We start from the raw sequence: 23536 nt of genomic DNA on the forward strand, positions 1-23536 counted from the left end.
AACCTGCCAAAAAACGTCCATGTAGCAAGAGTTGATCTTTATAAAAAATAATAAAAGAATCTTTATAAACACACTTAATGTGTTGCTTTGATTATAGAAAGTGATTAATCACCTTTACAAAAAGGCAAACTTTCTGAATGTGTGTGTGAATGCAAAGACCTGCTATGCTTTCATGAGCGTATTAATGCACCATATCCTTAAATAAATGATAAATAAAAATGAAATTGAAACAATAGAAGAAAATCAACACACTTTAAATTAGGGATGAACAGGACTGTGACTGAATAAAAAAAACAAAAAGAGTTGCTGGAAATTCTACACACCATGACACGTGCCATCCTTGACAGCGTGAGTTTGGACAGGCGCTCACACAGCCAGCGTGTTAGCCTCTCATAAAAAGGGGAAGGCACACTTTCCTCCAGCTGCCTAAAGTAGACGCTGCCTCTGCCACTCCAAACGTGAACGATCAAACTGAGCAGAAGTTACTGCTGAGACACAGTTAGAGTTGCAGCAACCCTGCACCACACCTCAGCAGGCACATGGTTTCAATAAAACCAGTTGGGCGCCGAACAGCAGGACTGGAACAGTAAATACCATTATCTGGAAACAGACCAGTTGTTTTTCTTTTACCCTACTTTAAACATTCAGGTGATTTTCTGATTCCTTTAAACTGTGATTTGGAGGTCATTGTTGCAAAAGCGGGCAAGCTGTTCCCCAGATGAGTTCTCTCTCTTTATCCCCCCTTTGCGGTGCATCTCTCCATCTCTATGCTAATGCCCTGTAATGATCTGAGGCACGTTGGGATGAAAGAAGAGGAGAGAAACTTGTTATTTGCACAGCTTTGTAGTGCTTTCTGTTGTTGTTGCTATAGTAACACAGACCTGGAACTCATATTGACACATTCATGCTTATTTGCATTGCAGGAAAGGGTGATTTTTTTCCCCGTTTTATGCTGGGAAGAAAGAGTAAGGCTATAAACCCTGGAAATGAAGGGGTGTGGATAAACGCTATCAAGTTACATGCAAGCAATGATAACCAGAACAGCCGACACATTCATCATCATCATCATCAGTTGTTGTCCTGCTTATAGGGAGAAGAAATAAAATAAAGACTGTCATTAATAGGTCTAGGTTGACTTTTAACAGTATATTGTGTGGATCAACAAATACACATCACAAGACACATACCACACAGTATCTGGCACATGGAAGGCATGTTGAGCAGTTCTACTTGTTTAATTTCATCATCCATCCTCCCTTCTTCACACACTCACACTCACACACACTCTTGCTTCGACTTTGAAGTTCTCCTGGATCGCCTTTAAAGACTGTCAGTGTTGCCACGACAGCAGGCAGGTAACAGAAATGAGACTGCTAACAGAAATGAGACTGCTTAGTATGTGTGTGTGTGTGATTGTGAGTGTGTGTGTGTGTGAAGTCAGAGTACTTAATTAGCTAAGAGCCCAACGGGCCACTTGCAGTTTCTCAGTGTTTAACACTAAACGAGGGAATGACTGGCTCGTTACTGATACTAACAACAAGGATAATTTATGCACAAGCGGATCTGTCTGCTGTGTTTAAGCTTGTCCTCTGTTGCCGGGCTGACAATGACAAGCATAAACAATAAGCCGGCACAACCATCAGTGTCCCTTTGCGATCTTTATGTTGAACACTAAATGCCACAAAACTGCTAAATTTGTTTTCATGTTGTTTCATATTGACAGAAACACAAAGGAACATTAATAATAATCCATGTCCTAAAGCTTAATATAATTTTTCATTCACAAAAAGGAGTTTTTAGACGCCATTTTAAAAAGTGTTTGGCTAAGACACAAAGCGGCTTGGGCCACTGATGAGGACCAAAGAAATACAGCCACGCTTAACCCTTCCTTTTTAATCCACTGCCTGTGGGTTGCTATTATATTGTGACAAACAGTTGAAAAACCTCTCAACGGGGGTGATGGCACTGTGACTGGCCTTGGCCGTGTATGGCTGGAACTGGGGCTGTCAATGGGCGTCGTGTTTAATTGTGCAGAACACATTCTAGTTTCTGACAGGGATACTGTAATCTGCTTGTGACCAAGTACTGTGGTCCTGTATGGGATTAATAACCCAGTGGAATGTACTGACTGGTTGGTTAGCTGAAGTCTGTTGAAGTCCAGGCTGTCAGCAGTGTGTGCAGTTCTGGAGGGAAGGGAGTGATAGACCTAAAGGGTGAGAGCAGGATGCCGAGGGAGTGGATGGGGGAAACAAAAGTAGGGCTCTAATTTTATGGTAGTTAATGTTAATAATTGTGGAAAATGATGAAAGATGGGTTCACAAGTTTGAAAACAGAGGCATAATTAATATCATCTGAAGCATTACTTAGACTCATGGTATTTTGCATGCTGGCTCACTAGGACACATACTGGAACTGATCCATTGTCAGTGTCATTTGTGGTTTTAACCTCTGCTGTGACACATGGCTATAAATTGACCTTAAAGCATCATTAATTGACTTTTTGTGGGACTTGGGGTCAGCGAAATATAATATAAACACTGACCGACCTTGACTGACCTTATAAAGCTGTTACGGTGAACGTGCTCATTTTTGTGGCCACCTGATGAATGTGAGTCAATATTCACTTTCGTTTTACCTCCGTTTTGGTTCCCACCAACTACCGAGGGAAAAGTCTGTCTCTTTAGCTGCTAAACATTACAATATCTTCACCAGCTAGACTCTAACTGTGCCTGTCTGCCCGTTTGGTGCTGGACCGGTAGTGTACAGTGGGTTTATCAGCACTTTTACTCAATACAGCTGCCTGCAGAGGCTAGAAAAGGGATTGATTAGAGTGAACCAAAACAGTAGAGCTGAGAGTAACTGACGAGTTGGGTGATAATTGTGTACTGAGAGCGATCGAGTTCACAGTACACAGTCATTTGACTCATTTGCTCACATAAAAATACTGATTAATAATTTGAATTATTTTACAGCAAGTCATGCTGTTTCTTTATTATTAAATATTGAGTTCATCCCAACTGATTGTCGTGTTTTCTTCTTGATGATGTGTTACAGCTACAGTCACATGCTTTGTCAGTTTGTTCGTATAGAGACTGTTTGATTTATAGAGTGGGATTAAGTTTGCTTTTAAGATCACACTTGGAGCTCTTATCTGTATGGCTTCTCATCACAGTTTCCGAGGCTCTCAACTCTAACTGTACTACTCATAGTTAGAAAAAAAAAAAGATCAAAGAGAGTATGCAAGGGTTGGCTTGTTAAAGTCAAATTCCACCTTAAATCAGAATGCATACACACTCTTCTTATGATCAAAGACTCAAGTCAGCAGACATAAACAACTCTCTAATAAAGTTTGAAGCCACAAAAGTCAAGGTTTAAATGTGTCATACTAATAATTGAAAAAAAAAAAAACCTCTACTATTTTTTTAATTATATATGTTGGAAATGTAATGACCAAAGGGGGCAATTTCAGCACAAACAGTAGTTAAGCAGAAAATATGTCCATATACCTGTCAAATAACTCTTGACACAATCACTGTGCTTGCTTTTTCATGATATTCTTAGATGATGATCAGGTTTGTGCAGTGTTGCAGACACAGACACATACTTTGCCTGAAAGTCTCCCTGACTGTTTTCCATTCTATTATATGTGAAGAAGTCATTGTTCCAGCTCGCAATCTACGTCAACTGCACACATCTGCAAAGCACAAATACACACAAATTTACTCACACTGGCTGACGTGCTGATGGTGTGCTCGAGAGTGTTGTGTCAAACACTTGGCCAAGAGGTAAGGAGTAGGACCCCACACAGACATACAGATTTTAAAGCTCACTAATGTGATTATTGTTTCTTCTAACATAACTGACAAAATATACTGTAAAGTGTATATGTTGAAGCTATTTGTGTTCGCATTTGAGCTATATATGAACCCTAACATTTGGTATTCAAAATGCAATGGTCAGCCGTTTGCTGCATCTGAGAATAAAGGTTTAGCCACAGGAAAGATCATATCAATGGGATCTTACCGAAGGTTAATAAATGTACGGCTTTAGCATCAGCCCTACAGTTTAATACTATGAATACAGCCAGAAGCAGTGCTTTAAAGTACAGTTTTTGGGATAATAACTCTGTAATCACTGATAAATAAAATTGTTTTCCTAAGTTACATTTTGACACTGTACAATTACAAAAAAAAACTTTCACCGTGATTCTTTTTACTGTGACAAGTTACACTTTCGGTTTGGTCTGTCTCACTGTACCTGAGTGCATCTTCTAGTTTGGCTATCTTCCTCTTGGCCTCTGTCCTCTCTTTCTCTGCTTCACTGTGGATTGCTAAAACCTGAGGGAGAGAGGGAGAGTAAAAAGAGGGAGAGAGATAGGGAGATAGAGAGAGACAGAGGGGTGTAAGTGAGTGCAACAGCAGACACCATCAAACATCACTCAACAAAACTCTCCAGCCTGAGACCTTGTGCATCTGGTCTCATCTCTCTCTATTACCCCATCAAAAGGACCATCTGAGCCTATGTGCCTGCAGAGGGGGCCTCTCACTCTGGATCTATGAGAGCCATATGGACCCTTCTTATGTCCAGATCCCGTACACTCTGGCCTCTTTCACATATACATTTACCTCTCCAGAGGTGTGGACAGAGGAATCTTTCCAGAGGAAAAAAAAAAGGAAACTGAACAACTGATTCGTAATTCTTTCATTGTTTTCATCTCCTGTCACCTTGCAGAATGAAGAAGGAAAAAGATGGAAGTAGAAAAATCGGTACAGGATGATAAAGAGACAGAATAAAACACAGACTGAATTTGAGAAAAACACAAAGACATCAAAACCAATCTAGGACTTTCTTTTAGAGAAGCTTAAATTAAATTCTCCCTGACGATGAAAAAAGTGCACAGAGGCCTGCTAAGTTCTTGCAGGTGTATCAGCCAGAGGGGCCCCTGTCTCCGGGTATGCCAGCTTGCCACCAGCCGACATATTATAACTGTGGCACTTTGAAGATGACCCAGGTGCAGCAGGTCTTTAAAACCCGATTTTCCAACAAGTCTGGCCTGGACTGGTCTGGTCCAGCTTAGATCATTAACAATGGTCTCCTCACTCTATGGTTTACAGCTGCTCTGTGGCTTTGAAGAGGGTCTCTGAAAAGTAAAGACCTGGGTGAAGAGGCAATTAAGTGCAGGCCTGGGCACATTGACAGTGCATACTTCTGGCAGAAAAATGTCCCTTTTGAATGTCGTCTTTTGCAGAGTGACTGTACAAGTTTATTTGGATGTGCTTCTAACTTCCATTCTCAACTTTCTTTGCTTTATAACTCTTACGCTAAATTATAGATTTTCCATCCTTGTTCTTCTCTGTCCGGTCCTACATCTACCGGTTAATCACGGCTCTGATTTTACGAGACCAGACGTAAAATCTAAAAGTAAGGCGAACATGTGACTCCGGGCTTTGATCTCATCTTGACCGTAATTACTTTGTCCAGGGCTGTTTAAATGTAACGACAGAAGCTATGGAGTTCTGTCTCTCTGTGGACACTCTACCTTTTTCTCACAGTTGATCTGCAGTTCATCTTTTTCCTGCTGAAACTTTATCCCTTGATCCTGAAAGCAAGCAGAGTTGAAATGATTCCGTGTGGCAGAGGTGATACTATGACACATCACAAAAAAGACAAACCAACTGCAGCCTTATGCATTTTCACAGCCGGTGTTGCTACAGTGGCAGAAAAGATGCATGGCATTTAGGCATGCATTTTACCCATTAAGATGAGTTACACATGCATGTACGAGCAAGTGCACATATACGCAATAAAACCACCACCTAAATCTTACTCTGACTTTCTGGTGTCTTTGATGTTCACTGTCCAGGAGCTGCTGTTTGAGGTGGGCTATAGTTTTCTCTAAGTCCTCCATCAACTCAGAGGCCTGAAAGAGAGAAACAGAGGGAGGAAATTGGTAATTTGCATCAATCCGCAGTAAATTTAGCAGGCTGGTAGGGAGAGCCATGCAGAGATGTTATGGTAATGTGGACCTTAGCAGCAGACAGAGCATGCTCCTGATGTAAGTGGCTCATGTCAGTCTCATGTTTGGCTTGAAGCTTATGCACAGTCTGCTCATGCTGCTCATGCTGCTGCTCCTTCTCCCTCTGCAGAATCCCATTTCTGTGGACAGGTAAGAGCACAGCAGGGTAGTTAATACCTGTTAACTGACCTGTTCATATTTCAATGTCACCAGCTAAAAAAAATTACCTGAGTTACTTTGCCTCCCTGTTGCTAAAGTTATGTCTCAACACATTTAAAGGATTTCTTGGCACCTTACATGCACCTTGATGGTTAGGGGTTGTGTGATATGTCTTTAAGACCTCAAGCTTTACAATGAGAGTACATGTTGACAGCTTACTTATGAAGAACTGGCACATACATAGCTTTAAATAGTATTCTCTTTTCACCACTCCCTATTTCACAGACCGTCTGTTGGCCTCCTGCAGTTCGGCGCTGATGGATGCAATGTGGATCTCCAACTGGGCCTTCTCCTGTGTCACCTTGTGACGCAGCGCGTTGCCCTTCTCCACCTCCGCCGACTGCTGTTTCACCCGCAGCTCCAGCTCACGCACCGTTTGCTCCTGGACCACAAGCATACACAGAAACCACTAAACCAAACAGGTTGAACCAATAAGGGAACTAGCCTGAGAGAATGTCATGGGTCAGAGGACTGTGTGCTCCCATAGTGAAGTTAGACACAGCAATCTGGTTGCTAGTAAGGAAGAATGTGGCTAACAATTCAGATGACCACCTCTTTTACTTGATCCTTGATTTCATAACATACTCATTCTAAAATGTATTTCATAAAAGTTAAAGACTGTTGCCCATAAATTATAGATACCTACTGCTTAAGTTATATATTGCAATTATGATTAAGTGTAAAGCTAGAGTTGGACAGTTTTGCACTGGTATTCTCCGAAGAGCTTCAAAAACAAAACATACTCTATACAAAGGTCAAACCAGCAGAAACTTTTTCAATGTTATACAGGAAATGATCTTATCAAGTAAAAATAAAATTCATCTGTTTTGCTCATCCAGTCTACAAAAGCTCAACTGCAGCAGTTTTTGAAGTCAACTGTTGTCACTATTTCACCTTGTTGAGCTAATTCAGGCATTTAGATCAAATCATGGCAACTTATATCAATATGGGGCAATGTTTCCTCTCACTCCTATTTAAAAAGGTCAAATGTTAATATGCCTATACGGTGTTTCCCCACACATTGACTTTTCTTGGGTGGGTTGCCCAGGTATATTAATAGACAGTTATATTTGGCTACCGATTTTAGCATTTTGCAAAATCGGTAGCCAGGAGGAGGAGGAGTTGATCGTTGATTTTAGGAAAAAGGAGATAAAGACACTCCTGTCTTCATCAGTGGTGCTGAGATGGAGCAGGTGAACAGTTTCAGGGCAGCTTTTTCCCCCAAGCTACCAGACTTTTAAGCTCAAATTCATCCTCAGCACTGCTCCACTCAATATAGTTTATTTCTGTTTACCATTTTTATAATTGCTTTTATGTGTACATTGTCTGCTACGTAGCAAAAGGGAGTTATAAACTCAATTTCACTCTGCAACCTGTTTTATTGTGACAAATAAATCTACCTTGTATCTTGTACCTTGTGACGGTGAACACACCAGTGCAGATGCCCTTTGGTACCACGTTGGTTTTGATTGTTTTGATAGGCTGTGTCATTAACAAGCCTCCTCCACATGTGGAGCTCCTGCTGCTGTAAAAACGGAATTGCGGGTGGAAAAATACAAAAGACGCGTTGTATGTCTTTTCGGGCGACTTTATAAAACGTACTGCTGATGGAGAAAGTCAACAGAGCAGACACATACATAAAGAGAGAAACAGAAAGAGGCGAGGCAGGCCAGTGTGTTTGCAGTAAGAGACCAGAAATATAGGTGTGTGCATGTGTGGGGAAAATAGAACTGAAGGGGAAAGCAAGGTGAGCAGATTTAAGTAGCGAGTAAACACTGAAACAACCACAGCGGTTAAATGATACACATTTCTGGTGAAAGCACAGTAATACAAATGTGTAACAATTGCACGGAAATCTTTTGCGTACAAGATAAGGAACATATCAGATTCAAATACACTCCTCTGTGTACCTTTAACTCGTGTTCCAAAAATCTGAACAAACGTGTTAAGGCTGAAATACTCCACTCTCCGCCAACATTGTCAAGTTATTTCAGTGGCAAATGTCAAAAGCTCAATCTGGATTCTGATTTTAAATAAAGACAATGAAACTCTCGGCAAACGGTCCCCCAGCATGTGAATGTGTACCTCTGTGTGTGTGACAGCGTGGAATGCAGTGTGCGCAGGCTGATAAAGGCGATGACGGGGCGCTGATTAAAGATGGAGCTTGCTAGTCCATCTAGACGATGACAGAGGCTGGCGATGACAGGAATGTGGAATGACAGGAGAGGAGGGAGCGGTGTGTTTGAAAAAAAAAAAAAGAGTACTAGAAGCAGCACCCGGCAAGGCTGGCGAGAGAGTTGTCTTTGTGTTAGCAGTGGAGGGTGCTAAGAAAAGGAACAAGGCGCCTGTGTTGTGTTGGGATGCGTGCTGACACTTAGCTCTCTGGCAGGAGATGAGAAGAAGCACCTCTCCATACTGACGCTGGACTGGGCACACCTGGACACACTCAGCGGGAGCAAATTAAGTCCCCTAATTAGGTGTTTTAGACAGAGAATTACAAGGTGTGAAGTGCAGGCTACATACGCTACGTTATGAGCTCCACTCCCCTTCAGAGATTTAGAAGCGATAAAGTCTTTGAAGTAAAAAAAAAAAAGAAAAAAAAAACACAATTTGTAACAAAAAAAAAAGTCATATAGGGTGATGACCTTTTACAATTTCTGTATCAGAACTAAAGCCAGCACCTGGAAGACAGCCGGCATCACTCATCTCCTGAGGCTTGTCAGGCTGTGTGTGTGTATGTACGTTGTGTTTCAAACTCTAGTGTTAGAGGATGAGCAGCTTGTGGAGAAGGCATTCTGACAGACAACATAAGAAACAGTGACAGGTGACTGTGGACTTGTGGAACAGGCGACAAACAAATACTTCTGTATACTCCTATTTTACTATGACTATTACCGAGGGTGCACAGATATGGCTCATACCTCCACACACTGCAATAACTTATTTGTGTGTTCATACACAAAAAAGAAAACAAAAGCCATTGTCCAGGTAGGTTACAGTTACACAACTCCAACAAAAGATAACAAAATACTAGCTGGGGGGGGGGCTTATCTTTAACCACAACACAATATTAATCATATCTCCATTGTCAGTCATTTGGATATGGACATGCATGGACTGCAGTCAAGAGTTTGGCTGGTGCAAAACCTAGGCAGATACCGGCTTGTCTTTCTTTTGAAACACCCACTCGATCACTCTATCCGCTCTGCCCTGTGCACAGATAACGTCCAAAAATAACAGCATCTGACATATCGGTAAGCCCCTTGTGAGATCTTTGATCCGCGTTGGATAGAAATCCAACCAGGTAGCGATGGGCAGATGAACATTCTTAATTTCACTGTTATTAAACCAGATCCAGTATGCTGTATTTGAATGGAAATTAATCATCAATCTGAGTATGTCTTGGCTTGCATACTTTTTCATGTGAACCATACGAACTTTTCACATCGTGTTCTGGGTATGAACTTTTGTTAGCAGCTGCACCTCCCCCTCATAGTAAGCAGATGAGTACTAGTGGCCTGAAACAGACAAATAGTACAATTTACTGTACAAACCACATGCTCAAAGTTACTGAAGCTCCTAGCTACTGGGTCAAAGAACAGATGAATATTCTACAAGCACAACACGTCAGCAGAGAAAGAAAGACCTTTTCACAATAAAAGACTGATTCTAAAGGATTATGCTCAGAGACACCAACCACGGAACAAGAGTGCTGTAATAACTGCCTGAGATAAAGTCCACACATATGGGTCAGTCCAAACTTGCAGCAGCAGGGCAGCTAATTTACATTGACAGAGGGCTCTTTTCATTCTCTGGGGCCTTGTCTGTCCTTAATTATTAAAAGAGGTGCCTTACCACCAGACCCGCACTGTCCAGTGTTTGATGCCTCTTAAATGTGGGCCTGCTGACAGATTAAAGCCAGAAGCAATGTGTGCGCGTGTATATGTGTGATACATATGACAACCCATGAATGCTGATACTGATAACAATAATATTTACAAAGCAGTGCATTCGACCGGCCTCTGGTGCTGATGATCCCCCCTACTAATGAAATGTGTGTGAAACGCAAAGCCCTTTGATGTGATGTAATATAAACTGTCCCTTTGGGAGGCGTGTGTATGTGAATGCACATCTCCCGAGCACAACTATTGCCACGTGTAAGCTACAATACACACAATGGATCAAAGACCTTTTAAAGATGATATGAGTGTCATTCTCGCCCAGAGGTTACAGGATGTCTCCCTTCATTTGAGCCATGGAGTGGCGTAGATCACTGTTTTATAATTAGGATGTGAAAGATGTATATACATACCTCAGACCTACACATAGCAAGAGATTTGTGCAAAAATACACACATCTTGTCACCCAGAATCCTGTAATTCTGGTGTTGGGCACAGAAAACAGTCCACGTGAAGTGTCTGAACACTTGAGTCTTTTGCTACCATTTAAAATAAATCTCCTAAACAGCAACAAGCAGTTCCCTTTGGTATAAAGTAATGATGGTATTGAATAAACATTAGTATACCAATCCAAATTAAGTCATGTTTCATTTTCTTTTATTTTTAACCTTTATTTAGGGCAAAAGAGATTGAGATAAAATCTTTTTTTTTTGCCCTGGCTAAGAAAGGCAGCATGAGGTCAAGGTAAAGTTAAAACAATTTAAAACTGTTACATCTTGATACCATTTGGAGTCAACCACATGCAAAGTTCTCTCTTATACATACAGTACAATGGTTGCAAAACTAGCATTCCCTTCAGCTTGATCAATATCTAAATCCTAAACATGCATCACCCACATCTGTTCCTGTACTCACAGTTGCTTGTGACCGAGTATTATACTCTGCCTCCATCTTAGCCAGACGGAGGTTGGTGTCCTCCAGCAGTGCCTGGATGTTCTCAGTGTGTTTCTTCTGCAGTTCAAACTTCTCCTGCTCCATCTCTGTCACAGCAGCATGCAGCTGGAAGGGCACAGAATATCTACAGTCACAGATCTTTCTCCCTGTATTCTCATGACTGGGGCTTTTGTTTCTTTTGTCACAGTTTCTTCTATAATTTCTCGTTTCATAAAATCCAATTCTCCCGGCAAGTAATGTCTAGCTTATTCAAGGAGAATAAACATTGTCTATATGGCTATGTCGGGGGGGGGGGTTGCACAAATCTCTTACATCAGAGAAAAATTGTTCCACATGATTGCTCATCACGCACACCAAGTGAACCAAAGGAGATGCATTGAAATCTCATTAGGATCTTATTGAGACCCATCAGTTCAGTTAGCTTTAGCTATCAGGAGTGAAAACACAATTTACCCAGGGCAGAGAGCATTAACTTTTCATCACTAAAAAAGCCCACACTTACTTACATGAAAGAATAAAGATTTTTATAGCAGTATAGCAGAGACTGCCTGCTTGCAGCGAAGTCTACCAGTCTCATGCTATCAAACAGTCTTCCTCTGGCTCAGGGCTGCATACAGGGGGTTGGGCTGCACAATCTCCAAGCCCTTCAACTTTTCCCTCATACCTTCTTCTCCCACTCGTTTTTCAGGGAGTCGGCGCTCTGATCCGACATCTTCTTCAGCTCAGCAACCTGCTTCTCCTTGCTCTCGCAAATGACCTGGGATTCCCGCAGCACACTTTGAACTGTGGAAGGGCAAACACGCAGACACACAAAGAGCTGTCAGGCCCTGCCTCAGGGTATGTACATAGATGGACACACACACACACGCTCATTGATGCCCTGTCAGTAAATCAATGTCAATAAAGATATTGCTTCTATCAGATAGCCAGTAGCACTACTCTTTGCCAAGTTTCAATGCTTCTCATCAAATGTTTTTAGAAACAGACAAAAGAGTAGAGAAGAGAGGTCTGAGGGAAGACTAAATTAAGCAGGCCCACTTTAGATTGAGCAGCACAGCTGGAGAACATCTCTCCACAGCAGCGTTGTCAGTTGTGGAATTGTATTTTTTTTTACGCTGAGTGTTCAGAGACACTAATATAAACATCCTTCCAGTTAACCCTGCAATCCAGTGACCTCTCACCTTTCTTCTCCAGCTTACGGATCATCTCCTCCGATTCCTTCTGCTTGGCCCGGTACGCACTCTTCATCTCCTCAATCTCACCATTCTTTCGGTCCAGAATCTAAGGTTGGACATGGAGACTGTTTTTAACACTGGAGAATATTCTAATGCTGAGAAAATAGCTATCTTGCATATATTGTGGTGGTTAAAGCGTCTTTGTTGAAGCTTTTTACTTTTCACCAGTAGCTATCAAAGTAATCAACCAAGTTTTCCATGCAAAGTTAAGAATTTCTGCTAATCTGTCAAAAAATACTGACCGCAAACAACAACAACAAAAAAACTTTATTACACTCACAGTACAACTAACAACACCTACATTTAAATAATCAATGTTTTCTGATGATGTTAAAGGTTTGTTTCCATTGGTAATGTTCGTGAACACTGCAACAAAACAGCGCCCTATTGTCAATCCTGATCATTCCACAAAAACAAAACAGATATTTCATCTTTAGATTTGGTTATTTATAGGGACATTTTGTAAACATGATTCACTGTATGACCTGACGAGACTTAATCTTCCACATGCCTGTCTAATCCTAAGGAGGCTATGGCTTAACTGATTGAAATGGCATCTGAGTGAACCACCTGTGCTGAGGTGCGATGAGGTAACTACATCTGCTTGCTGCTGCCATCTGTGAGTAATTAGTTAAATTAGGCTAAGGAGAGCTCAAGTGCAAAAAAAGGACAGTCTAGCATTCTCCATCTAGAGGAAGACAGTGTCTTCGCTCAACTGCATAATGAGTGTATACAGTGTATGTACATTATGCAGTTGGTCTAGGGTTGCTTGTGTCTGCTGGCTGTTGTGGCAGAAGGCACATTTTTTAACAGGTTCTGAACAAAGGGTGGTTTTCTGCCCACACAGTTTCTTGTGAAATGACGGTACAAGGCACACTAAATCCACAGTCAGCTGTCCTAATGTCACCTTAACAAATTCTACTCTCTCAATGAAACTGAATCATCTAGCTACTTGAACTGTTAATCTAAAGCGTAACTGATAATAGTAACGGTATTACCCCTGCAATTAACAAGACAGAACAAAACAGACTGGTCGAACAACAGACAATGCTTTGATTTTATGACTGAAATGGCAGAAAGTAAGAGTGCTTATTTTTCCGTCAAGAACTGTCCCAAAGCCCAAAAGACTTTCTTTCTAGTATTTTGTTCTGTCCAAGTGCACTTAGTTGCCAAGCCTGTCATCCTCTGTGTGGGATGGGGGCAGATCAAAGAAGGCTGCGGTGGCTGGAGCAAAGTTCAAAGAACATTTAGGGATACCCAATTTTTTTCATTTTCACCAGCCCAGAGACACTGTTGTCTTTTTAGGGGTCAACCAAGCGAGGCGATGACAAAGTGTCAGGTCCAGGGAGAGTGCACTAGACGGTGGGAAATGACAGCTTTTAGGGTGCCCATTTTAGGCTTCATACATCCTAATGCAGGGGGAATCCAGCCTGGTTGACTTTAACCAATACCATGAGTGAATGGAGAGTAACTGAACTGGGGAAGAAAACACACCTACAATATCTGGAGTTAGACCATGAGTACACTTTCTGTACACACAGAGAAACACAAACACATTTCATAACAAAAACACTTATTTAATCCCAGTGGCATTTAAAACAAAATGCATTTGTTATTAATGACCATGTATTGTTTTCTAGTTTACGCCGTGGTCTACTGTTAATCTCAGATTTTAACGTAAGGATGTGCTTCTTCCCCTGAGGTTATTAAATCTTTCAGAACTACACACAGTACTGATTCACAAACATTAGCGTACAACGCTCAGGCCTGTTCTCTCATTACCCTCTCCATTTCAAGCACGGGGACAATGACCAGTAGCTTTCAGCAGCCTCTGCATTATTCATAAAGAGACTAATTAAAACTAAACCAAACCAAGATTGCCCACCTTCCATCAGGCTCATCAGCGTGCAACCCTGAATCTCTCCCCTTTGAAGCTATTAGAGAGGATACTAGGAAAAATTCCTAGGAAATTAAATCAGACATAACTCGCAATCTGTATGTAATTAAAGAGAGGGAGAGAGAGCTGGCTGCCACCCTGTCTCTTGTCAAACACAAAGAAGCATTGGGCATCTTAAAGTGGAGAGAAAATTGAAGTGCTTTTTTCTGTTTTATTAAAAGCTTCTGTGGCAGCAAAGGAAAGTCATAGCGAGGACGTGACAGATCCCAGGTGCTTGATCTGCAGCCTGATGGGCACCTAGTGCGAAATAAACCAGCTTTTTTCACTGCTATTTTCACCAGCTGACAAAGAGCTTTTGAAGAGCGGTTTATTTGCGTGATGGGGTGATGAAAAAAGGATAGGCTCATTCCCTTTCCTTTTCATTAGCCATCAAATGCAATCAAGAGTCAATGATAGGCGTAGTTAACTAGTTTTCATGCGCACTCAAGTTAACAGACCTGCCTGTCCAGTTGCAGAAGAAATTATTGAGTCATTTGAAGCTCTTATGTGTTATTTTACAATATAAGATGAATCCATGAGGATTCTGCAAACAACTTTCACTTATATAGTGGATATTCTACTAATTCTGTGTCAGTTTCTCTTTCTACACAGTTTAGGTTTATGCTAGGATTCGCTACCTTCGAGTTTAGATTCTTACTTTCTCCACATCTGCATCATGTCTCTGCTGCATCTTCAGTTTCTCCTCCTGATGTTTGGCCTCCATAAGTTTGATCTTCATCTCAGTCTGGAAACATAGAAAACACAAGAAAGTCATGTAACACTATGACTCAAGCAAAGCAAAAAAAAAACAAAAAAACAATCTGCTTGAGGGGTAAAATATTATTTATTAATTACCAGACAACACAAGCAACAAGTTTTGTTCTTATAAGTTAAACACTGAGGTCTGTGTCCTAACTGTTCTTTAAAGAGACAAGCCTTGGAAAAAAAAAAAAGCATCCAAAAAAAGCAGTATCATATAGTGTGACAGGATAACAGAAATAAAAGAAATCTGGATGAAAGACGTTACCGTGTGTCCCGCCTTGCACACAAGCGCAGATGATGAAATAAACTACATTAACTTTTAAAAACATTTATCCATGCAACAAGAGCTTCAAAAAATTGTGTGAAGCTGAGATGTGCTCAACTGTGTGCGATAAAATTTTCAGTCAGTCTATAGTACACACAACAAGGTGAAAGCGTTTGTTTGTGTCTACTGCATACACATGGCAGTTGATCATGAAGAGTGACTGTTTTCATTTGAACACCGTTTAGAGGATCAAAAGTTCAGCGTTATCATGCACATGTTGAAACAGCTCTCCTTAAGCCAGTGTTTGTCAAATAAAACCCTAATGATCTACTCATCACCTACTTTAATTGACTAAGAAATTTTTTTATGGTCTCTTTATACAAAAGGAGCTATTAGTCATTCGTCCCTTCTGGAAAGTAATTATCACGTCTCTGCCAAGACAATATTATTCACAAATATGGCTTTGAAAGGCGTTCCCCTTTGAATGACTACATTTCTCTGCAGAGAGACAATAATACTCAATGACAGACTGAAGTGTATGAAGTCATTGATTAGTTGAAGAAATCCTGTGACAAAAGTGAGCTAAGAACCATAGAAGCACTGTGAGGCTATACTGCTCATTTTGCTACTGAAAAAAGGATACACTTTTTCCTGAATGCATGCCAAAGAAAAGGAACATGTTTTGTAAAATAAAAGTGGTTTATCCTCTGGTATGTATGAACATGTTTAGAGATTTGCATGGCAGTATTTATTTTTTATGGCCTGTGGCTGGGGCTAGAGAAATTCATCAATTCATCCTTTACATAACAATGATCTATTTTTCAGTCCACGTTTAAAATACACTTTTTAGTATGTTTCACAATTTACATACATCATTTCTTTTGTAAATCACATTTGCTTCTAAAAATCTCTTCCTCAGCTTTTTTCTAGATAGTTCTAGCTACTTTCCATTTAGTTTGTTAAGTATTACATGGAAGATGTTTCTGCTCGCAAACACATGGAAATATAAAGAGAACCCTTTGACGGACAGATGACTGGCCATTTGCTTTGATGTCGCTACTCATGTTTAGTCACTGTCTGTTTCTGGTGCATTAATCAACCCTGAAGCAGGGTGACAGTGTTCTTCCTTTGAAAATATGGTTGGGTGTGTGAACGTGTCGGTGGTTAACAACATCCCAAGGGCTAGCTCTTGTTTGTTACAGTCATCAAAACAATTAAGTAGAAAATCCCCACAACATTACTTTACACAGTAAAACCGCATTAGACTTTCTTTTGGTATAAATCAAAGGCAAGCAGCTGTGATGATGGTCTGAATAAAAATATGATTCAATTACAGTATGGTTAAAGTGTATAAATATTGATACAACACAGACATCAACAGCATCCTGGATGTTAGAGAGAAAATATATATCCATGCTTTGAGACTGAAATGGTGGAATCTAAACCCCAAAGAGCTCAGGTTTGGTAAGATGTCAGCACTTCACTTTGTGTGATCATTCTGAGCAGCATTAAAAATAAAAGTCTAGAAGTGTCTCCTCATTACTGCACTTCAGCTACATTTATACACTGTATCCTTGACAAAGTGCTGTTAAGTATTCTGTCTCTTTCTTCAATGTCTTTTTTCTTGATTTACCACGGTTTCTTGTGCAATTGGGGGGGCCACGGGAGACCTGTCAGAGTAGAAAAGAAAAAGCAAAAGATGGTGAGAGAAAGAGAGAGGGAGAGAGATGGCAGTGATTGAAAAGCAGAGTAAGTGGAGACCTGATTCTGGCGCACCCCTCCCCCCCAAAAATAATAATAAATAAAATAAAAATATAAATAAGCACATATGGGGGTGTCACTTTCTCATCCTCTCTTCAAATGGTCTTTGGAGAAAGTTTGTCAAACTAGATCAGGGGTGTTTGAAACTTGTTTATAAAAGTGCCAGTGAAGGAAGGAGGAGGAGGAATGTCGTACACCTAAGGCGTCTGAGATGCCTTCAATCAGCCCGACTGGGTGGTACAGCTTTTTTGCCTCTTCTCTTCTTCAGAGTTGTAGCGAGTGCTGTAAGATGCCATGTTTTTTGACACTTCGCTCTTGAAAGGATGAGAGGGAAAGGGGGTGGGGGGGGTGGGTATAAGAGAGGGAATGCAAGGCGGAAACAGTTGCTTTTTCTGCTCTCAAAAGCTGGCGCGGGGGTCAAGGCCCTTTTCCTCAGGGGGGATGTGCACAAATCGTCTGCTAACTGTTTGGGCTCCACAAAGCAAGGTTGCGTTTGTGCAACTCCTTCGTCTTGCCTGAGATGTACAAGGTCCTGGTGCCTCTTTCATCCTCAGTAAACACAGATGCTCTACGATAGTCAGTATGCAGCGTTCTGCTATCTACCGAGGAGCAGCTAGATGCCATTTCCACACTCCGACAAGAAGTTAATTTAGTGTAGTTTGTCCAGATAGCGAGGTTGGATAAAAGGTTGAAACTCTGACACATGAGAAAAAAAGTTTTAGAGGCGGGTAGTTCCAAACACAGAGTCAGTAAACAGATAATAACTTGAAATTACTCATGTGAATCCATCAAGTCCATAAGAATCAAGTACAGAGGACAGAAATGCCTAAAATAGTAACTTTATCATTATGGAACACTGTTGGTCCCTTGTGTTTCCCAGCCTGAAGTGCCATCTTGAAAGCCAAATGATAGAACTAGTCCCCTCTAAACTACTACGGCTCGCTAGCTTGCTCTGTTTTAGCTTTGAAAAACGTTCAGATTAGACTGGCTATGGCCCTCTAAATCACAGGCTGAGAGCTCAAGCTACATCCCAGAGGATCCTTAGATTAGAGAGACTGCATCATTATGGCAACGGAAAGAAAAGGGGCCTGATCCCCAGTCTGGGGCTTGTGACCATTAGAGTGTGACTGCTTGACATTAACACTTTCATCTGCCATGCTGTGCCTGCTGCCAACTATCTCTCTGGTCAGGTACCAAGGGGTTAGTTTGAAGATGGCATGAACACACTCGCACACAAACTTTAAAAAGAAATGTGGGGTGCTTTAATCAGCCTGTCAGCATCTCCCTCTGTAATCACATGACTTGTGCCTACGCCTGACTCATCAGTCGCCATTTAATTGAATTTCCAAAGAAAGACCCAGCCCTCATAATGCTGTTGAGCACTGCTAGGGTGTGCTGAAGGATTAGCAAGACTTTGCTGCTCCTGCCAGACATTTTCCACAACTCACCCATAAGCAAACACGCTGTGTAAGCTAAGTGACTAAAAGCAGTGTTGGCTTGCGGTGAGGTTTCTCAGCTGCCACTCATTGTTCTATAGGAAAAGAGCAGTCAGCATTCTTATCAATACAGTTGGTAGCTCAGCGAGAGGATGAGCTTGGCGTGAAAGCTGAGATGTTCGTTAAGCTGTCGCCAGCTTAATGACATGTGGCGTATATAACTCTCTAAACCTGGGTAAATTTTCAACTAGGCTTTGGGGATTAAAGGGAACTGATGTCACTGTGATTTTCTAGACTGGGCCTAGACAGCCACGCAATAGCAGGGTTGGACAAGGCTTCCATGGTTCTGCAGGAAAGCTTAACATGGCTGTTGAGGACGATATAGTTAAGGTGGGATTGGTGGCTTGAGTCACTTGTATAGGGAAAAACTGTGTGCGTGCGTGTGTGTGGTCACAGCTGTATCCTGTGGGGTTCATAGTTCCTAAAATACACCCAACACTCTTTTAATTGCTAATGGTGACTCAAGACACATGATCAGTGAGGTCCTTCATCTTCAATGATAAAAACTAAAAGAAAAAGGGGCTTTACAATAGCAACTCATAAACCACAGACCTATTATGATTTCAGGGCAGATGGTACAGTCAACAGGGAATTCCCAGGACAGTACAATGGGAATCAGACATGCATTGGGGCAATTCACCAGTTCCAGGGAAGGTTCTGCATAACAAGGCAGAATCACATGCCCTGGACCCAGAGCCTATTGCTAAACAGTATGAACAACATAAAGTGTCGACAGCCATGCTAGTGGCTCTGTAAAACTGTACTTGGATTAAATGCCAACATTGACATGCTAACATACACTTGGTAACGATGCTAACATGCTAATGTTTAGCAGGTATAATTCTTACCATGTTCAGCATCTTAGTTAGAACGCAAACACTTGCTAATTAGCATAAAAATGGGGCAGCTGAGGTTCAGAAGGTAGAGTGTGTCATCCACTGATCACAGGGTTCGCAGTTCAATCCCTACCTCCTCCTGTCCACATGCCCAAGTGTCCTCGGGCAAGACATTGAACCCCAAACTGCTCCCGGTGGTTAGCTGGCACCCTGTGTGGTTACTGCTGTATAATTGTGTGAATGGGTGAAATGAGCAGCAAAAAACTTGTAAAGCACTTTTTTTTTACAAAAAAATTAACAGCTGAGGCTGATAGTAATGTAATTGGTTTATGACCGGCAAATCTAAAATATTGGAGAAATTCTAACACAATGTTGATGAAAAGTTAAGTGTCGCCACAGTGATTATAATTCATCCAGAGGGGGACATGAATGTGTGTAGCACATGTCATGGCAATCTATCCAAAAGTTGTTAATACATTTCAATAAAAAACACAAATGTCAACCTAATGGTGGTGGCTAGAGGAAAAGGCAGGGGATCACCAAAGTAATAAGGATTCCTCCTCAGGCAACCATGAAGGTCTGAACAACATATGATGACAGTCCATCCAGTAGTTAAAGAGATTTCAGTCAAGACCAAAGAGGAGGACCAACTGCCTAACTAACTTATCTGTCCCTAGAGACGCTATCATGGCTTAAAAGCACAAGCACAGTCGGTTGGCAGTAACTTCTATAAGCCTTGGAAGAATAGAAGTTAAATCCAGGACAAACACACTATATCTTTCAATAGTCTACAACAGATTGACAACTGGCTATAGTAGGCAGACAGCACAACCTTAAGCAGCGTGGGGGGAAAAAACTCAAGTTCTGCACAATTTCCTCTCATTTCCCAGTGTGTCCCTCCCAATGTTTCTCTGTGACTTTCTTGAACTGGTTCCCATATTGAGAGCATTCTGGCCTTGTGGAAATGACAGGCCAGCTCTGTTTCCTACAGCTTGCCTCTGAAAAAGTGAATGCTCTTATTCAACGCCACCTACACACAAACTTAATCTGTAAGTTTTTTTTGTCCACTATACATACTACTGACATATGAGGTGGACAAAATATAAATACAAAATATAAAAATACCATTAAATACAGCCTCATCATCGGACTCAATGTTATCATAAACTGAACATTACAAGCTTCACCCAATACAATTTAGTGCAGGGATACTAAAGTGAATTGCATTACTGTAGATTGTACTAGTGTACCTGATAAACTGCTAACTCTGTGTATATCCGAGTAAAGCTGGTGTTGAGGTCAAATATGTCTTCTGAGATGTGATAAATTTATATTCCCAACACACACAGCCTTATGTAGCCAGTCAGCTAGTCTGGGGCAGGATCAAACAGCATGGGACGTTGCTTTAATGTTTTCGTATTTGTGTTGCTACATTCAATATCATCCCACAGGTAGACCCACCGACAGGGTGAATGTGGATGTGGAAGGGAGGGAGTGTGTGTGTGTGTGTGTGTGTGTCCACGTATATGAATCCTCCTTTAGCAGTCACAAACAGATCAGTATTAATGGCAGGTCGATAAGCAAGACCATTCTTGCCCATCATGTCCTTGCCCTTTCTTCCCCTCCGTTCTCTGCCCTCTCCCGTTGAAGCCGATCTAACTGACTGGAGCGCTTTCCCCGAGCAGACATGAAAAGCCACGGCTATTACAGCCAAGTCATGCTCAGTTTTATATTTAACAGTGCGGGTAAAAGGGGATGGGAGGGGGGGTAGATTGGTGGTTCAGCAGAAGTGGGGAGGGGCAGAGGGGACTTCAAAGCATGCTTTCACAATGGGATTTCCAGCTTAAATCCACATAAGGAAAAAACCGTCATCACTAGGAGCTGGCATTATTTTTGTCTTCTGAGAAGAATGCTCGCCTCGGCCATTTCAACAATACAAACTATGCACAAAGATGTATGTACATGGCTGCGGGAAGTCTAATGCCATGAAGCAGTCAAGTGAGCTTTAACCCCTGTATGTGCTCAACACTTGCTTCTAAACAAATGCTGAGCATACTAAATAGTGAGTTAGAGGATTTAAGCTTACTGGAATGGATATACTGTCAATGGCAGTCTCTCAAATATCATGTACTGCCTTGAATACACAAAAAAACATATGATTTATCACACATAGAAGGGTGCTCAGGTACTGTTGGGGTTCATTAAGGACTCCTTCTGTGGTGCGTACCTCCTTGCTTTGTACAAGCTGTGGGCCCTGATCATTGGCCAAGGTGCTGTTCCTCCCAAAGCTTGACTTGAAAATCTACAGAGATAAAGAGGAGCGAAGTTAGGTTGTGAGGTGACTGAGGAGTTCAAAGACAGCACTTTTGTCTACATAACAATGAGTGAACCATAAGGGACAACTTACTGGAGACAAGGGAACGGGCTTCTCTCTCAAATACCGGGGGTTTTCAATCTGAAGGAGTAAATAGAAAAACTTTAGACTTCTCTGTCTCTTCTTCCTCTACTAACAAAGCCTCACCACTACCAGCATCTAACCTCCACCCTTAGTTTGTCATAAACAATGCGGGGAGCACATCAAAAGCTTGGTGCTGTGGCAGGAGTCTCTTCCGTCAACTCTTGTCTGTTTAGAAAGACAGAGAATGCGTCGGGCTACATCAAGGCATTGTGTGTGTGGCCGACTCTGTTTCCGCTCTCAAACCCTCTTTGCTGATCCCGACGCGGCCCTTTTGTCAACACTCAGGACCACTAATCTGTAAGCTATCCCCGGTCCATTTACCATCAGATGGAGACAAATGTGTACACATCCTTGCCAAACACTGACACGGCATACTCTTTGATTATAATATGAAACACAAAAAGGGTGAGCCGCTAAACTACCTGAACGTAAAAGGGCCGCAGGCCAAGTGACGCTGCAGCATTACATCAACACAGCTCACTAACTGTGACACAGACTAAAACAATAATGTGTGTGTTGACAACCTGTTATTTTCCTTCCACTGTTTCATGACCGTTTACGACCCCATTATTTTTCATACAGCATTTCTGTCTCATACATTGAGGCTGTCTGTAGGGGCTGCCAGCTAGCGGCAAGATCACGGCCTTTCGAAGTGGTAGAGCAGGCTTTGGAGATGACAGCAGTGATGCCCAGTAAACAGTTGTGTTGCTAATCTCTTCAACATGGGGATGGAGGAGGAGAAGAAGGAGGAAGAGTTAGAAGAGGAGGGAGAAGAGGAGGTTAGTGAGGGATTCATTCAGTGGTAAAAAAAAAAAAAAAAATAGTATTTAATGTTGTGGCACAACCCACACATAGGTAGCCCAGAATGAATGGGACCTGAAACAACCTCAGAGCTTGGGACTAAAATTGCACAAGGATAAAGTCATAATCTGTTGCTTCAGGATGAGCCAGTGACAGGTAAACTGGAAGCACAGGTATTTTGATCTATTTCACCTGAGTAATGCAAGTAAAAACAGGTCAGACATTTTGTTAGCTGGCACCCAGTAAGCCCTCAACAAAAGGAGACATCTGGCTTGACTGCAATGAGGTTTATTGTAAACTGTAATCCATGTACTCACAGAAAGACACATGCAGACAAACAGACGAGTGCAGAGCAGCATCAGTGGTACGTGCCATGATGTGTGATGAATTGGCTTAAATTTGGCATTGGCATAAAAAATTTAAATCCATATTTACCAAGTGATGAATCAATCAATATCCTTCTAAACTAGTGCCCAGGCTGAAAACAAGAATTGGATTTCTTTTTATACCCACAGACAGCCAGTCATCAGATTTGATTGAGCACGGCCCACAGGGTGAGGAAGACATGTAGACTAAATGCTGTGGTGTAATGCTGGCGCAGTGCGATCCTAAACTTGGAGCACACATATGCCTGTGCGGGCACTTTTTTCTGCTGCCCACACACATGCTCCTGTGTGCACATGCTTGTCCGGCCTCAGAGCTGGCACGGCGTCCTGTGTCATTGGAACCTGACGTGGATGGATGGACGGACGCAGAAGAGGAACAACACTCCACATCACAAGGCCTGGCTCTCCGGCCAAACAAACACACAGTGATTGATGGCTTCCTAGTTTCGGACTAGCGTTGAGCAAGCACACCCACCTAACCACAGACAATGGATGGCCAAGTGGCACTGCAT

The 23536-nt window shown here is 41.7% G+C and overlaps 1 protein-coding gene across 4 annotated transcripts in view; it reads right to left on the reverse strand.

Moving 5' to 3' along the window:
- The window catches only part of cep112 (centrosomal protein 112), a 103468-nt gene that overhangs the window by 67140 nt on the left and 12792 nt on the right, over positions 1-23536 (reverse strand). For 3 of the 4 annotated variants that reach the window (XR_005442031.1, XM_038700122.1, XM_038700115.1), the window contains exons 6-16: positions 21787-21834; positions 21607-21681; positions 14918-15004; positions 12270-12369; positions 11753-11871; positions 11050-11193; positions 6463-6617; positions 6027-6156; positions 5828-5920; positions 5540-5599; positions 4258-4337 (exon numbers count right to left, since the gene is read on the reverse strand). Coding sequence is in view for 3 of the 4 variants with exons in the window: in XM_038700122.1 (XP_038556050.1) it covers positions 4258-4337; positions 5540-5599; positions 5828-5920; positions 6027-6156; positions 6463-6617; positions 11050-11193; positions 11753-11871; positions 12270-12369; positions 14918-15004; positions 21607-21681; positions 21787-21834 (1091 nt within the window). In the remaining variant the exon portion in view is untranslated. The remainder of the gene's footprint in view (positions 1-4257; positions 4338-5539; positions 5600-5827; positions 5921-6026; positions 6157-6462; positions 6618-11049; positions 11194-11752; positions 11872-12269; positions 12370-14917; positions 15005-21606; positions 21682-21786; positions 21835-23536) is intronic. The other variant, XM_038700131.1, reaches the window with a different exon arrangement.

The sequence above is a fragment of the Micropterus salmoides genome, unplaced genomic scaffold (genome assembly GCF_014851395.1).
Source record: "Micropterus salmoides isolate LMB-PRFRI ecotype aquatic unplaced genomic scaffold, ASM1485139v1 Ms_hic_scaffold_10, whole genome shotgun sequence".
NCBI lineage: Eukaryota > Metazoa > Chordata > Actinopteri > Centrarchiformes > Centrarchidae > Micropterus > Micropterus salmoides.